General features: G+C 36.4%; 2 protein-coding genes across 3 annotated transcripts in view; both read right to left on the reverse strand.

The window, feature by feature from the left end:
• Positions 1–3,447, reverse strand: part of LOC118271352 (leucine-rich repeat-containing protein 24) — a 93,944-nt gene extending 90,497 nt beyond the window's left edge. Inside the window, exon 1 of the mRNA XM_035587425.2 lies at positions 3,282–3,447. The gene's annotated coding sequence lies outside the window, so the exon portion shown is untranslated. The remainder of the gene's footprint in view (positions 1–3,281) is intronic.
• A 2,111-nt stretch (positions 3,448–5,558) lies between these two features.
• LOC118271263 (leucine-rich repeat-containing protein 24) overlaps positions 5,559–17,980 on the reverse strand; it is a 75,009-nt gene continuing 62,587 nt past the window's right edge. For both annotated transcript variants that reach the window (XM_035587272.2, XM_035587273.2), the window contains exon 3: positions 5,559–8,166. In XM_035587272.2, the coding sequence (XP_035443165.1) occupies positions 6,380–8,131 (1,752 nt within the window). In that variant the 5' untranslated portion in view covers positions 8,132–8,166 and the 3' untranslated portion in view covers positions 5,559–6,379. The remainder of the gene's footprint in view (positions 8,167–17,980) is intronic.

Below are 17,980 nucleotides of genomic sequence, written 5' to 3' on the forward strand. Positions count from 1 at the left end.
AGTCGACCCATTTGGAGGAATCAACGGCCGCTTTCCGGTAATGATTTCAATTATATAGAAGTTCAGCCTACGATCTCATTTTGAACGGGAATGAGATAATTTTTCTACAACCGGTAATGACGTTGAATGGCTCGGGTTTAAGACTTTGAACGTTACTTCGGAACGCTGGTGATTTTGGGGGCTTAAATAGCTATTGGTGGAATCAAACGCCCGTTTCGAGGAAGGGACGAAAACATAAACATGGACTGAGTACGATTTTAAATGGTTGCTCCTGACCTAAATATTAAAAGATATTTTCGAGTATCATCACACTTAGATTCATGAGAGGACCGGTACTTGGACAACTTAAATGGCTTTGTGAAGTTTCTAGTCGATTTGGATACTTCATCATCCTGACTTTCCACGAACTGAAGATCAACTCTCCCAGCCGATATAATTAATAAAATGTGTCAGAGTGGCTCGGTATGTAATAAGTGAGGTCGGTATTTATAGCTCGGCACATTATTACCAAACTTTGTTAGTTTCGCCGCCTATACTCAAACAATTATTAGTTTCGACTGTGTCATTTAATGAGACTTTTGAATGTGTTTCATAATACAATTACGCCTAATTATGAACTCAGCAAGTTTATCCTCGAAAACAATAATCTCTTAGTACATAATATATACCTACAGAAGTATTTGCTTTGTCACAAAACCACAGTGTAAAACATCACTAATGCTAACTGAAATAAACGTCATTTTTGTACCTATATGCGTATTTTATGATCAAGCTTTTAAATTTTTATCATCACAAAACCTACTTCTTGTCTATAATCTTCCCGCAAATGCAGGCAATAAATTTCACCAACGGAACAACATAAAACAAACAAACAATCATTTTTATATATATTAGGTAGATAAGGAATGCTCGAAATATAATTTATAAGCCAAATTGATTGCTCCAAATCTAAAATAGGTCAAAGAGATAATACAGAAAACGAATTGTTTTGGCGTTTACACCAAGTAATGAATGTTTGTTTAGTAAACGAACGATTAAACAATTTACGAGTTGGCCAAAAGTGCCCCGTTGATATATTTGTATCGCTTTGTTTAGGTTATGCTATAATAAATTTATTTTTCTGGTTTCCAAACGGGTCTTTGGACTGATAACGCTTTGTAATTAATTTTAAATTGGACATCGAAACGTGTAGAGATAAACGAAAGATGTTTATCTCACAATGAATCAGGAATATGTCTGGAAAATGGTGTGGTTCAAATAAAAAATAACCCATATCTAAAAAGACTGCCTTGAATAGTTGAATTAAACAACCCAGACTTGAGCCTTAAACTTGTTTTAAAGCTATACTAATATAATACTAATACATATTTTCCACTTAGATTTTTCAACGATCTGTTTAAAAGTAAATCTCCCGATCAATTCACACATAGGTGTACTCTCGCTTCTCTCACTATCTGGATGGGACGGCAGACCCACACGATCGGAGAGTCAGGCGCCCAACGGCTTGATGTACTTACAGAACTACCACACGATTTGATTGATGGTAATTTTAACTCAGAAAATGCTATTATATTTTTTTAAACTGACATGGTCAATAGCAATTAGCGATGTTTATTACATTTTGATGAGTCCGATATTTCGGCACTGTTTCAAGCGCCATGATCACGGATTAACTGTCATGAAACTCATCAAAATTAATAAACATGGTAGATATCCCGTCATATTTCTAATAATAATGCTATTATAATTTTAGGCCGGTGTCAGAATCGAACACACCTCGCACAACAACAGGCTCAACTACAGCACGAATCGTGCAGTCTGTTATTTGCCTATGGGTCATATGATACCGTGGCCTATTTTTTGGCACAAAGCAACAAAGCTCAAACAAAAGTTACTTGCAGTTTTTTAAAAGAAAATGCTGTCTTACAATATTAACTTAAGCAATAAATAAATACATTATTCCAGTACCCCACTCCAGTGTAACCATGAAAACAAAAACGGAATGCCATTTGCCATATATTATTTTTATAACATTGTTTCTTACGGCCTTGAGTGTCGCGTTGCTAACATTTGGTCCCTAAGGGAATGTCGGGAACATTCCTCCCGTTAATATCTCGCTCCATGGATTTCTGTGGTCCTAGTACATATGTTGGCATCTCGTGTCATACTCAAAGGTGCGTGTCTTTGAGAGGCTAACCAAAATTGTGAAGTAGCTTTTGTTAAGGGAGTCTAGAATTCTTAGTTACTAAGTTAAGAGTATTTAGGTCTATCTATCTTTTTTTTTAATCTTTTAGCCGCTCTAGGATTTTCACCTTTATCGTGGGTACTGCATCAAGACTCGAAAAAACAATTTGTGGATCACACATAGAATTTTATTGTTCTGGGAATCGAACCCGCTACACGTTGCGCGTTAGTTGCGCCAACCGTACAGTCAATAATTGAAAATTTATTCTCAGTTTGAGAATCTCATTAAATTTTATTGTTGGCTTTCAGTTCGGTAATTAATTCTTACTAAACTGCTTTAAGCAAATTGCCCGACAGACTGTTGACTTCTCAACTAACTGCACTTTTTCTTTAAAGACTAAGAAAGATTATAATACTTTTTGTAAAGAAGGTAAGCGAATGCTAACGAATAAAGTATTTTTTATATTTTTAATAATAGGTACTATTTTATTAAAACCTACTAATCACATGTTTGTATTGTGTATAACTGAAAACTGGAGCCTTGTTTATCATTAGAGCAAGTGCTTAGAATGAGATTTATTGCTATGATGTTCATATCAGGCGCTCTATAGCATTTTCATCATAATTAAGTCTAATAAATAAATATAATGGCTATCATATTCATAGCATGAACATAATTTGCATGCTATTACACTATTTTATTTGATGGCAATATTATGAAAATCTTTTTAGATTTTCTAGTGCTCAACGTTTATCATACCAAAAATAAAATAGGTTTGACTGTCAGAAATATTTCGGTACTACAATACATTACTAAAAATAAGTGCTCTTTCATATTGATTTAGGGTAATTTGTATCAGATACCCATAAAATGTCCCCCTAACCTCGTAAAACCGTAGTCCCTAGCCCAGAGGTAGTTTTCCTCGTCCTGACTTTACGATCTGTCTGTCGATAAAGGGATGAACAATAATTTATAAATTAATGGCGTTGAAATACTGCATACGTGGCATATAACTTTTCTGTCACACAAAAGACCTAGTTTTATATGGAAATAACAACATTTGGTACTTAAATCAGAAGTTTTTTGTAATACTTACTTTATCAATTTTGTTTTTCTTCCCTCTTATTTCTATGAAAATATCACTATCACGATCACTAATTTTTATTTTAATGTCTGTCTTTTAGATTATTAGACACGTATTTTTATTTTCGTAACAAATACTTTCGACAATATTATTGATTAGATAGAAATATCGCATGACATTCCAGGTACGTTTTATACGTAAGAATGACGTACTTGCGTCCCACATGTGGTCTTGACTACTTACTTTTGTGATTCGTCTTATCTAAGTATTGTTATCTTATATGACAAAATAAAAAATACGTGTCTAATATTTTTTTACACCCCGTCCCTTCTTCTTCTATGTAATTTAAATGTAACTTCTATGTAACATTTCTTTCATACATTTAAGATAGTAGGCATATCAAACGAGCGGTACTTGCCCACGACCGGCGTTGATCACCCTCCATCAGGTGACGTCTGCTGGTTTGCCGCTTAACTCCATAAAAACTAGCCGTTACTTCATAATAAAAGATCAGATAAACCATTTCAATAAACTGGAGAATCGAACTCCGAAATAAAATGTTAGAAAACTATTGACCTTAAGAAGAGAAATAATGATTCCCCCCTTCACAATCTTCCCAATCCCCGATTCCCCAACAACCCTTAAATTCCTAACCCCCAAAAGGTCGGTAACGCACTTGTAACGCCTCTGGTGTTTCAAGTGTCCATGGGCGGGGGCGATTGCTTACCATCAGGTGATACGTCTGCTAGATTACCGGCGTGTTCCATAAAAAAATATTTTCGCTAAATTACTTTCCGACGTTAATTAACTAAAAACAAATTCGTACCTAATTGAAAATGAAAACTTCAATATCATCTTTCCTCATCCTGTATTTGCACTGACTTAATAAACTATAGGGTGTCCCAAAATTAACGCAAGATTTGAATTAAATAGAAAACGCCGTTTTTAGTCTTTTGATAGTTATATTTTTATTGACTCGTAAAGTACATAGGATAGGGTTATATATGGAATAACACATCGAACAAATGGCCTCCACGGCTTTGTTGAAATTTGCCATGACCATTCTGCATAAATGTGGCTGAATTTCGTTGATGCAGCGTTGAATCTCCTCTTTTAATGCACGGGTGGTTGTGGGCTTGTTGACATACTTGTGATTTCAAATAACCCCATAAAAAGAAGTCTAATGGTGTTAAATCACACGATCTAAGAGGCCAATTTTGATCACCGAAACGAGAGAGTACACGATGGAAATGTCTTTAAAATATTCTTTAATAATGAAGACACGTTGATCTATCGTGTAACGCTCCATTTTTAATAACCCTATACTGTTAGCTGTCAAATTGCTTTTTTTTCAGGGTTGCCAACACTTCACTGCACAAATGGGAGCAAATTCAAATCTTGCGTTAATTTTGGGACACCCGTTATATACTCACACCCATTTTGAACCCCTTATATACGTACTATATTACATACAATAGCACTAACATTCGTACTTACCCTGAAACTGCTAAGCACCACTAACGCAGTTCGGTACCCGGGGAGCATACATCATGTAGGGGTGTAATACTGAGCTCACATTACGCTAACGAGAATTAACCAACTCTTTACACAACCGAGGCTCAGTTAAACTATGCACCGAACAATACAACTGGTTATGAGCTTTAGTAAGAACTCATTTTGTGGAATGTACTTCATTAGGTGTTCTGGCTTTGTTATATTCTTCATTCGTTTTTGTGATTTGATAATGATGGTAGAAAATTAGATCTCGTAAACGTTTTTACCTATTTAAATCTTCATGTGGTAGGAATCGAACCCACACAACATGACTAGTTAATAAACTACAGTGGGATGGATTATAGAAATAATCTACTAAGTATTTTATTTCATCGTGTTCATTCAGCAAACATAATAAAATCTAGATTTACAAACAAAAAGAGAGCCTCGAAGAAAGAAAATAAAGACGCACTTTGTAATTTACACAAAACAAAATGGAGAATTGAAAAATAAAATGTCTAAGCTGATAAAGGAAATGATGAACATCTAAGTATTGTACTCCTAAATCCCGACTCAAAATTTGCCAAGAGAACAATGCAAAACGCCGCTAATACGTTTTCCTTATTCACAGATTATAACAGAAATCCGGATGACAAAACCGTGCTACAATCCCTAGAAGATAGGCTTTCAGAAAATAACTAACAAATAATATCATCCAACGGCGACACGTATGAACGAAAATAATGGTTCATAAAAGAAAGTCCCGATAAAGCTAACACTAATAAAACGACATCATTTCACTTGATCGGTTTATTTTCCTTTACATTAGATATTTTTGCTTTCAAAGAAAAGATATTTAGAAGCTATTCTGGCTGACTAGGTGGTACAGCATTAATGTTAAGAGTTACAAAGAGGTGAAAAACAAGAGAAAAGGGTCAGTCTTATGTTTGGGAAGTTTGTATAATAAACAATACATTATTTACAAAAGTTTAGTTGGAATACACGGACAGAAACGCAAGCTTTAACTTAATTCCCACTCATTTATGTTCGTGATGCTGACATGAAATTTTTAATACAATCCGTCTGAAAATGATGAAATACACACATTTTTTTGTTTCAACATAGTAAACATCCGTTTTTACTGATAAAACTCATTGTTTTAAATTGTATTTTTTAATACAATTTCGTGTTTTTTAAACAGTTTTCCAAATAAGCTTGATCGGTGTTTACAAAATGATATTTTATTTTCAGTCAAATATGGCTGAATAAAAATCTGTCCATATATTCCAACGTATAGGAAGACGCTTACTCGAAATGTAAATAAAAAGAATATCTAGGGATCAAATTAAGAAGACTAATCGCTCTCACTTCATTACCCAACGTAACAACAAGTTCACTTTAAATGCAATATTACAATATTAATATTGATAACAATCTTACGTATTTACCTCACAGATGTCACACATCGTCCATGTCTTAGCGCTACTATTTACAATTTAAATTAATAATCACTTTGAAATTATCATAAAGTACAATTTGGGAATAGTCTAATTGACTGCAGATTTCTGGGTACCAGGTCACCTCAGCGCGGAGGCGTCTAGTACCAGAGGCCTGGGCTAAAGGGAGACAAACTCTGGTGGTGGTGGTGGTAGAGTCAGTACTGGTGTTTCTGATACCTCTACGTTCTCCGTGCTCGCTCCTGGCAAGGACCATGTGGAACTGCCTGTAGCTGTAACTCGAGGACCCATGTTATCATAAGCTGGAGCTGCACAACAAGTTCTGTTTCGCCGAGGTAATGTTGCACCACCACTCAACAAGTCTGGGTATTTCGCCGGCTCTCCTCGGCCAGCTACTTGAACAGATATGAAAATATTACCATACGGCACTGGAACCGCAAATTCTGCAGGTGGTGGTGGAAATGCACCCGGTGTCCCTTCTATAGTTATATGGACAGGATCAAAACCGCATCCTCTGGGAGGTTCATCTGACATTCTTTCTGTCATTTCAAAATCACACGGTGAGGCCATGTCGCCAATCGATCGATCACAACTTACGACTACAGATGCATCAATCAGTCGTTTTTCTTGGTCAGTGAAACTTCTGCTCGGTGGAACCGTTCGTCGTCTGAGATGCCAACAAGCTACAGCTGCAATAAATCCCAGAGTCGCCAGTATACCCAGCGCGCCAAATACAACGCCTAGTAAATGTGGAATCCCAGGTGCGGTGCGAGCCGTTGCCGTTTGAGACCTGGGTAAAACGAGGCTTATTATAGCCCTCGCCTCTCCCGCCACACTTTTCGCTACACACGTCCACTCTCCGGCCGCACTTGACGTCACATTTAAAAGGGTCACGTTGACCCATCGAACACTACCTGGCACTCTATCCTCTGTGTCATCTTCGACACTTGTTTCTGTTTCTTCCATATCACATTCTACCGAGCTATTGTGAACGTCAACACCATCAAATAACCACGTCACTTTTGGTTTTGGCACTCCATGGACCCAACAACCGAATGTCGTAGGTAATCCTATTTCAGCTCTAACGACAAGTGTACTTGATTTAATTTCAGGCGGACACGACATACTCTCACTAGCGACGTGACGCCACTTGTTTCCAGCTTGCGTCGAAGGTTCCACGCAAAGCAAATCTTCTGTACCAAGTTTACTTTCTAGAAACCAGTCCTTGAATTCTCTAAGCCTACAGTCACATTTCCAAGGATTACCGGACAAAGACACCGTCTTCAATGCAGGTAGAGAAAATGTGATCAAACGAAGGAACGTAAGCTGGTTCCTACGCAAATCGATGTTTTCTAAAGACTTTAAATTCCTCAAAGCATTTGTGTGTATCGACCTTAATCTGCATCCGTCTAACAAAAGTATTCGCAAATGCGGTAAAGGTGGGAACTGATCCGCTATGAGAGTGGTCAAAGGGTTGCTACTGAGTACAACTTGTCTTAATCTTTCGTTGCCTCTAAATATGTCCCTTGGAAGGTGGGACAAATCGTTGTCTCCTAAGTCGACTTCAATTAAAATTTTTAATTCTAAGAATGCGTCAGGATGTATTGACCTGAGGCTTGTCGCTCGGAGATTTATTCGTTGTAAGTTTAAGAGGCCAATGTTTGCGAATACTTCTTGTGGCAGGTTTCGGAGCGGATTGTCGTGGAGGTCGAGGACCTGTATGTCGGATGACAGAGCTGGTGGGCGGCGTAGGTCACCGGAGGCACACGTAGCTGTCTTCTTGCCGGAGGACCATTTGCACTTGCATGTGGATATGTGGGCGCAGTCGAGCCAGTCGCTGGCGGTCCTCGCGGCGCACGTCGTGAATATAACGATCCAGTACCACCTGGCCCACGCCACACGCATACTCATCTCATTTCGACTTTGTGTTTACATCGGCGGACTGCCTGAAACAACAAACAGAAGCGTTAATCAAACTAGATTAGTTAAACAATGCGGGACCTAAAATACAATGGCTGGCTATCGTTGTGTTGGAAAATCATATTTGTGTTACACAAACAGGTGGCTTGTGTCAAACTGGACGTAAAGCTTTTTGTATCGTGTAATTTCGGTCAAGGGTACGATATCGTAAATTCGGGGCGTTCGTGGATCTCATAAAATAAAGTCTTACGCAATCCCCGTGAGTTTGGAACATCATAAAGAAGCTCAGTACATTTTATTCATTTCTGGAACATGTTATACGCGAAGTAGTAAAGATGATATACTTTTATACAAGTTTCGGCGGTAAACGTACAACGAGGGTAATAAGACGCCTACATTGTTTACGGAATTATGTTGTAGGAGTTTAACCAGTACATAAATTATATTTAAAATAGTGAATAGAACATGTTTGTGTTTTTGATAGAAGATTTCAATGTGTGCTTGTTAACACTCCAAGTTACCATTATTCTAATGTATGGAATGTGTAATTCGATTCAGTTCATTAATTATTATATTTAGATCATGAGCAGCATTCCGCGACACACGATTCGCCGCGTCGTGTGTCGCGGAATCCTGAATATATTCGACAACACCAATATAGTAAGCCGATAACATAATAATTAATTTAGTATCTCACGAAAGTTACGATTCAGTTCATATTTAGATTAAATTATTATCCTGTATTCGACAACACCATAGAACATTCAATAACATTGAAATATACCAATATTTGCCAATAGTATTCGCAGTCTATACAGAATACGAACAATGTCACTGAATGTCTCCACTTTCGATTAATTAATTTTACCAGTAATTACATTAGTTCAGCTACATTTGAATGACAAATAATTTTAATGATGAAATGTTAATGTGTTAATGTTACTACCGCATTTACCGTCATGCATGGTGGGCACGCAAATCTATATACATATAATAAAATCGTAGAAAAGTGCTGTCTGTACATTGAAAATAAAAATAAAAAAAATAGCAGGGGTTATTGTTATGTCGATGTCGAACCCAAAAATGTAATTAACTTTTTTTTTGTCTGTTTGTCTGTTTGTCTGTTCGTCTGTGCGCGCTAATCTCAGAAACGGCTGATCCGAGTTATGCGGTTTTCACGAATATATTGTGGGATGCTTAAATTTACATTTAGTGTTTGTTTCATGTCAATCGGTTCATAAATAAAAAAGTTATGTCAAATTAAAGAATCACGTCGAACATTCTATGCTTATACCATTAATCTCCGCAACTATTTGACGGATTTGGTTGAAATTTGGTACAGATATAGTTTAGAACCTTAGAAAGGACATAGATATATTTTTATTTCAAAAATCAAAAAATAAAAATAAGAAATAAATTATTTATAAATAATTCTATGTCGATCGTTACACGACTTCGGTTCATGTTATTGTTTTAATTTATCGTTAAAAAGTAAATAAATAGTAAAAAGGTATGAAAAAAATAATATCAATATAATAAAACATTTAGTACAAAGAAAATGCTCTAACGGAGTATAGATAATTCTATGTCGATCGTTACACGACTTCGGTTCATGTTATTGTTTTAATTCATCGAAAAAAAGTACCTAAATAAATAGTAAAAAGGTATGAAAAAAATAATATCAATATAATTAAACTTTTAGTACAAAGAAAATGCCCGAACGGAGTATAAATAAATAATCCAAGTTGTCTTTATCCTCGATAGATGGCGTTGGGATCGAAATAGATCGCGCTATGGTTTCGTTACATTCATTTGGTTGGGTATCGGCCGAGCGCTTCGGTACTATCGTAGAAAAAGTGTATTATCAGTCGTATGATTATTTGTCTGTAGTGGTCCTGCTGTTTCGTATATTCTAAAGTTTGGTTTCGTTGTATTTGTCAATTAATAAGTTTATTTGTTGCGCGTTTTCCTGGTTTTTTGGTTAAACTATTTAACGTAGGTTTAGTTTGATATCGATTATTAGTAGTTACTGTAGTTAGTTTTTTTAATAAAATTGTAAGTCTATTTTTTTTTTAATTAGATTAGATTTAAGTCGTTTCTTTTAAATTATTTAGTTTAAGCTTGGTTATTATAGCATAGAGGATAGGTGTAATATAGTTTCTTTTTGAATTGTTATAAATTCGTAATTCGTAGCTTTCTTTAGTTTTAAGTTAGTTTAAGTCCGTTTTTAAACTATTTTTTCAATGCCCTAAGTGAGTATACATCTATTAAATTCAAACGCAGAGCTCATTATGTTGATTTTTGAAGAGTTCCCTGGAATATCTTCCACATCTCATTTTTGAAGAGATCCCGCGAGATCGGGAACTATGTGGTTAAAACCAAAAAATTGCCGGAAGTCACTATTCCACGCGAACGAAGTCGCGGGCAAAAGCTAGTTACTAAATAATATAAATGTAATTTCTGACTGTCTATCTGTTTCTGCACTATATAAAGTAGGTAATAAGAACATGTTATTGAAGTCAACTATCAATTCTTTTTATATTAACCCAGCGTTTAACATTTCTCACGTTTTATTTCATCAGCTGAGCTATGTTTTTATATGGAAAGATACATTCTATGGAGACGTGCTATGGATGTGTGCTATTGGTGGCTTCTCTACTATCGATACATTGCATAGGTACTCAAGCTGTGCATCTTCCTCGCACAGATACACGATAGCTTAGTATCAGTAAAAACGGTCACATTGTTTCACAGCTACTACATCTTCGTAGCATAGCTATATAGCACATCTCTGGTGGAAAAGTCCCCTAAGGCCTGTCCTACGTGTTGACTCCAAAGCAGGTTTCAAATTAAATTAATTGATACACGAACTTGCTTGTTGACAAGAAGTGTCAACATTGCACTAGAGTTCCCGAGTAGGGCCTACGACGCAAATTAATTACTATGTTAATGGACAGCGTAGGTGGAGGTCTGGGGGTCAATTTTGAAACGTGATTTAAAGCAACACATTTAGAAACCAAAATTGGAGAGGCCATTTTTATTTGTTAATCTTACAAAATTGGGTGGTGTTAAAATGTATATTTTAACTAGTGAACATTTTCTTAATAAATACTGAAAAGAAATCATCCTTCTAAGCATTCACTTCGTTACAGGGGCTCCGGCTCGAAAAGCAGGAGTAGGAACGGGGTTGTTTTTAGTCAGTAAGAGTCTGACACTCCCTCTCGCCTCGCCCAAGGCGGGAGAAGTAATTGGATGATTTACCGCCTCAAAAAAAAGGAACGGGGTGATTTTTAGTTTAGTTTTTAGCCTCGCCCAAGGCGGGAGAAGTCATTGGAAGATTTTCTCCCCTTTGAAAAAAGTATGCATTTCTTTATTCTATCACTGTGTGATATATCATTTAAAAAAGTCAAAGTAATAATGCAATATAGGTAATCACACGACTAATGTATGTAGAATATTTTTATAAACGGCAATAACACCAGTACCTAGATGTCTTGTAAAAAAATAGAAAGCAGTAAAAGAATGGTAGTTTTATTATTTTGTCCAAGCGATATTACCCCCATGCCGTGTATTCATACTCGTAATAGCGCGCTCATTACCAATGTGCATGAATAAACAAAACATCTACATAATAGGAAGGAACATAGTACATAAATATCTTAAATAACATGACCGGTTTGTTTTCAGGCTTTGTATATAAGTATAGTTTTCTTCTCTTTACTTTACATCTTTTGAAATTCATTCGTAATTATGTGGTATAATATAATATAAATGAAGTGGTTTAGTCAGCCATTTTATCTTGTATGAACGTTTTCTGTAGTTCGGTTGTGTATACTTAGTAAAAAATACTTTCCTTTCCTGAAATTATTAAAGGTTTTTTCACGACACTAAGATATTTTTCTGTGTCGCCGGTAAGTTCACATACACATGACGCCAAACATGGGACAGCAATATGTGGATTGCATGGCAGCCGGTTGCCCCAGCCTCCGCGTCAACCTTGCAATTGTATTATATTACTGTTTTGTTTTATTAGTGACGTACAATTTGCCATGGACGACTGTACTTCTACTTACTTCTAGAAGTTTAAAGCACAACTGTATAGCAAATGGATCAATGTGTATGAGACTTTGCTCTCTCTATTAATTATTGGCCATGATGATGAACAGTTCCTTCTATATATCACTAAATCAGTGGCGCCAATGTCAGTTTCATATAACTTGCAAATGATATGTAATATTCTGTTCGGACCATTCCAAGCAACAAACAGCTATATTGCTCTGTATTGAATACATACTTATTTTAGTATTCATATACTCAACTGTTTATATCCAGTAAAGAAGATTTATTATCCCCAACGGTAATAAATGGTATAACTTAATGTTGCCCTGACATTTATACGAAAAATATCACAAAATGTTTTGTTTACGCTTAGGCTTAAGACTAGGAAATTCTTCAGTTTCGTTGTTGCGTTTATTAAAACATATTTCGCGAGCAAGCAAAAAGATCTGTGCTCGGAATCTGTAGGTTGTAAATATTTTCAGTCTGTTAAAATGACTTAAGTAGAGAAATAAAAATATGTTAGAAATGAGATTTTTGTGTTAGTAATTGGATGTCCACTTGATATGTGTAGAATATAATAATAATAATAAGGCGGTTGAGGTATCAAGGAAAAAATATATAATATTTTATTGTTACATTGTTGCTTACAATTTGTAAATTTTCAGTGTTATTGAAACGTCTGTAATTCTAATGTGAATTGCGTAGTGTTTATCCAACTATCATCGGCATAGTGTAAGCTCAATAACTGTAAAAAAAATATTCTTCAAGAACATACAGTGCATAAGCTCAGTGATACAAAATGACAGACAGAGACAGGGATAATACTAAACTTCAGAGCAAATAGATCCGAATGTGAAAAATCTTTTATGACCTATATATCGGGTTTACTACCTTTCGAAACGATGAATAAAGATGGACGAAGCGAATAAGATTTACATACAAACGCTGACCAAGGGAAATTTTCTAAAAGTATTGTGTGGAGACAAAAAATCCTATTTTTATCACTCTGCATATATGTATTTTACTGTTACAACCAGGTTAAGAAAAGAACAATAATAGAATTAAATTAATTATAATAATAGGTATAATTTAAGAAATATCACGTGTTACTTATGCCACAGCTTATACGTACCTACGCATCACTATCCGTTGTGATGGCCAAGGCTTAACACGCCCTGTGAGGAAACCTGGGCTTATAATTTCTGATCATAATTTAGAAATCGCCAACCCGCATTGAGCAAGCGTGCCGATTAATACTCAATCCTTCTACGTGTAAGAAAAGGCCTTTGGTCAGCAGTGGCCATCTAAAGGCTGTTGATGTGATATGATGTGACTCACCACTCAACTTATTCAACAACAACAACTTTTAATTTCACAAAGATAAAACAACAAAATCATTGTTATCATTAATACAAACATCCCCAATCAGTGTAGCGGTCCGAGATTTGATAAATACCTTCACACCGCCATCTATATAACTCTCCGGAGGTTTTCTGTCAAGATTAGAAGGATTAATGGCACGAACAGGATATTTGTCTTGTCTCAAACGCACTAGTCAATGGACAGAGGCAGAATGATTCATGACCCCGTCAAAGAAAAAGAGAAGAAATCGAGATAGATTTTTGTTAGCATTTCTTGAATGGAAATTATCGGCTTAGGACCATTTTGGTTTTTAGCTCCGACGGAACTGTGATAAAGTTTTTGAGAAAGATTCTGTTCGAATTGTTTCGTTTATGGCTTTGGAGTAATGACTTTCTTATTTTATTTTTATTGTAATATTTGTGTCTGTTGTGTTGACATTAATAGGGTAGATGACTAATTTTTATTTAAATGTCCGGCTTGTGGAATATTTTAAAATATTAGATACGTATTTTTTATTTTCTTACGGAAGCGAATACTTTCGAAGATGTATCGATTTGAAATATCGCTTGACGTCACTTATAGATACATTTTATTCGTAGAAATGACCTACCATGCCCACTCCTAAACTATGATTTGTTTTATCTTATAAGATAAAATAACCAAATACGTTTCTAAAGTGATTTCATTATCTATCTGACGGGCTAAATAGATTTTTAATTTTCTTACCCCGTCATCATCCCTATGCTTCACTTATCATATCGACGCTGGAAAGGCAAAATGTATTAAGCGCCACTTTGGTCGAAAATGAGTTATATATACCGTTGGAATCGCCTGATTTTTCTCTTTCGAATGGTCTATGTCTCGCCTTAATTTGAGCACTTTGATGGCGGTTAATACATCGGTGATTTTAGACTTTTTCGTATATTTTTTTGTTTTAAATACATTCATTTTTTTACTTTGGCTCATAAAGCGTACATGATAGTAACAAACTATTGATAAGTCATTTATACCTGCTTAAGTTTACAACTAGATTGGTTTTAAATCTCTTTACCTTTCCATTTTTCTAAAAAAGTAACGCAATAAAACATTTTACAGATTGGCAATTATTATAAAATCTAAACATAAGTCAATTTACTTGTAAATAAAATATATGTTTTTTTCATTTAAAACATTTTACCCTTCTGCATGTTACAATTATTTGGACGTTAAAACAATTTTTTCCAAAACATTTTATTACTAAAATGTTTTGGAAAAAATAAACTAATGTAAAATTAATTGCATTTGTGAGTTAACCCTCCCAAAAAAGATTGATAAATACCAAACTATGGTGGTTAGATAGTAGTTCAAGACTGTAATTCACCGAGACCGCGGCTGTTAATCAGGGCCGAGAGCGTTGCGCGGGCGCTTCAGTCACCCATGCGCTGTCGACGAGGGAGTTCACGCTCGCTGTCGCAATACACTGTTCGTAAATATGAGGAGTACCTTAGTTTGCAAACGTGTGATGCCAAAAAGAATTTACCAGATACTGATATAGAAGATGTTGATATAGAAGAAGATTTTTAATTTTCCAAAATGTGATTATTTTTTATTATTATATCGTCACGCTCTTTATCCCCGAAGGGATAGGCAGCGGTGCACATTATGCCTCGTAACGCCACTGTATAATGTACACCCACTTTTCACAATTTATGTTGTAAGTCCCATGTAATAGGTGAGCCTATTGCCATACATCGGACACATTTCTAGATTCCATGCTATTACTGAGAAATTTTCGAAAAACCGAAAAAAGCCCAGCAATAATTCGCCCAACCCGGGTATTGCCCTTGCCCAGTAATCGCACTTGCAACCACTCGGCCAAGGAGGCAGTCATTATTTCAATATAAGATTAAGTGAGATTATATTTTACACTTATAAGATTAATACTGATACAAAAGATGTTGATGAAGTTTCATGTTATCTATGTCTTGAATATGTTTCCAAAGTCTGATTGTTTTTCATTTTGTATTTGATTAGTATAAGTCTAAGTACAAGTGTACCTATTAACTTGTGATATCTGATCTCTACTAGGTATACTTAAAAGTATTGCCTTTCCATGTTCCGCACCAAAATGGCAAAACTGTTGGGCCTACATAGTTGAAACTTTGTAGGTTGATGTATTCTGGTAACCGCTATTTGGATTTCGAATAACAATTAATAAATTAAAAGGGGCACCCCATACATGGAACTGATTCAAAAAGTTTTAACCTATTCGTGATGGGTGTCTATCGATAATACTTTAAAAAAGACATTAAGGTTCCTAAAACCATTTTTCGTTAAAATCAATTGTTTGAAAGATAGACGTTTCCAAAGTAGAAAAATGAGTGTCCCCCTCTCTAACATTTAAAATATGGGAGGGACAAAATTAAAAAAAAAATATATGCTGTAAATTTCATTTGAAACTTTCAAAGAAAATTGGTTTGAACGAGATATCATTATTACTTTTTCAGAAATAATACTAATAGAACTCGTCCGTGAACGGTGGCGGTGTGTCCTGTATGGGCTGAGCACCGCCAAGTCCTCAGGGATGTGGTCGGCGACGGTGACCTCTCGCGCCCGTCACTGGTTCAGGCCATGGTGCGGAGCGAGGGGGACTGGGATGCCGTCTCCACCTTTTGCGAAGCAGTCATGCTAGCTACGGAGAAGGCGGGGCGCGTGAGAGAACAAACCTTCTCACGTCCCAGCCGTCGCGTGAGACACTCCGGGCGTCGGGGATCGCGGGACGATCTCCGGCCACCGTAAGTGCGGGTCTGCGGACGGCGAGCAAGGGTAGCTCGCCGCCCGACCAGAACCAGACCCGTGCGTGCGGATCGGATCATCTTGAGCTTCTGGGCGTAACTTTATCGCTTACACTAAACTTCGGCTCTTATATAGAGTCGAAGGCGCATCTGGCTGGTAGAAAGTTGGGTATCCTCTGGTGGGTGAGACGGTACTTCACACCGAAACAACTGCTGAGCCTGTACCAAGCGCAGGTTCGGTCATGTATGGATTACTGTTCTCACCTTTGGCACGGCTCGGCTAAATGCCAGATCAAAGCGCTAGAAAACATCGAAAAGCGTGCCAAGAAGCTCATCAATGATGATGCGCTTGTAGAGGCCCGGCTTCAAAGCCTTGAACACAGGCGCAAGGTTGCAAGCCTTTCCGTTTTTTACCAGATACATTTCGGAGAGTGTGTGGGGGAATTGCACAACTTGATTCATGGTAGATATCCCACCCACTCGCACGAAGCGCTTCACTCCAAGCTTCCATGTGCGAACTGTTAGAGAGTGGGGTTCTTTGCCGGAGTCTGTGTTTGCTGATGGGTATAACCTGGGTGTTTTCAAGGCCCGAGTGAATAGGTTGGTTATGGGCAGACGTGCTCCATCGTAGGCCGCGTCATCACTTACCACCAGGCAAGATAGCGGCTAAACGTCGACCCATCAAACGTAATAAAAAAGTGCATTTTCAAAAAACGCAAATATAACTTTGTCATTCATACAAACACTATGTATAACGAAGTTATTTTATAACTTTTATATTGTGCCATCTACTTGCTGCTACGGAACCCCTCATGGGCGAGTCTGACTCCCACTTGGCCGGTTTTTTTAAGACTGATTGATCTCAGAAGTAAGTGGTTTATATTTTTTCTTCATTTTGCGATGAAAAGTCCTTTTAAAAAATTTTTTTGCGTTATTTAGTTTTACCCGTAACTTCCATTATTCATTAATATTGTGAGATAATACTTAAAGCCCAGCGAAAACTTTAGCTTAATGCAAGATAAGACATTTTAGTTTTCATGGTCTGACTTGACCGGGCCTGATAAAACATTTTACTTAGACGTGTTAGTATGCTGTACAGAATATAACACATTTTATCTAGCTCATTTATGCAGCTTTTTGTTCGTTAAAACATGTTTTACCTGGACACGGTGAGTACGGTCAACTGACTTAAGTCAATTTTACCTAACCAAGATTATGGCCTGCATTGTATTAACTCCAAAATCTTGGACACGAAGACACTTACATTATTTTCTATTATTACATTTCATAGTAAACGTTATTCGTAATAACTATTTTGAGTTTCAATGAAAAAGCTCCAGTAATTAATTAGTTATGATTTTTTTTGCAAAATTTGAAACTTCAAATCGCTCTACTGAACAATTCACATAATGGCGGTTAATACATTTTGCCTTTCCAGCGTCGATATTAGTGTTAACACATAACCTACCTGGTTTAAAAATTGAATGTAATTGACTGCTGAATGTAAGAAATTTTGGTAAACCAACCAGTAAAGCAGTTACAAACGTTCAACTTAAAAACTTAACTTCCTTCTTTACTAAAAACTTTCAGAGCCAGAGAATAAAACGAAAAAGTGCAGACACGGCTAAATCGTTCTACAATACAG

The sequence above is a fragment of the Spodoptera frugiperda genome, chromosome 9 (genome assembly GCF_023101765.2).
Source record: "Spodoptera frugiperda isolate SF20-4 chromosome 9, AGI-APGP_CSIRO_Sfru_2.0, whole genome shotgun sequence".
Classification (NCBI taxonomy): Eukaryota; Metazoa; Arthropoda; class Insecta; order Lepidoptera; family Noctuidae; genus Spodoptera; species Spodoptera frugiperda.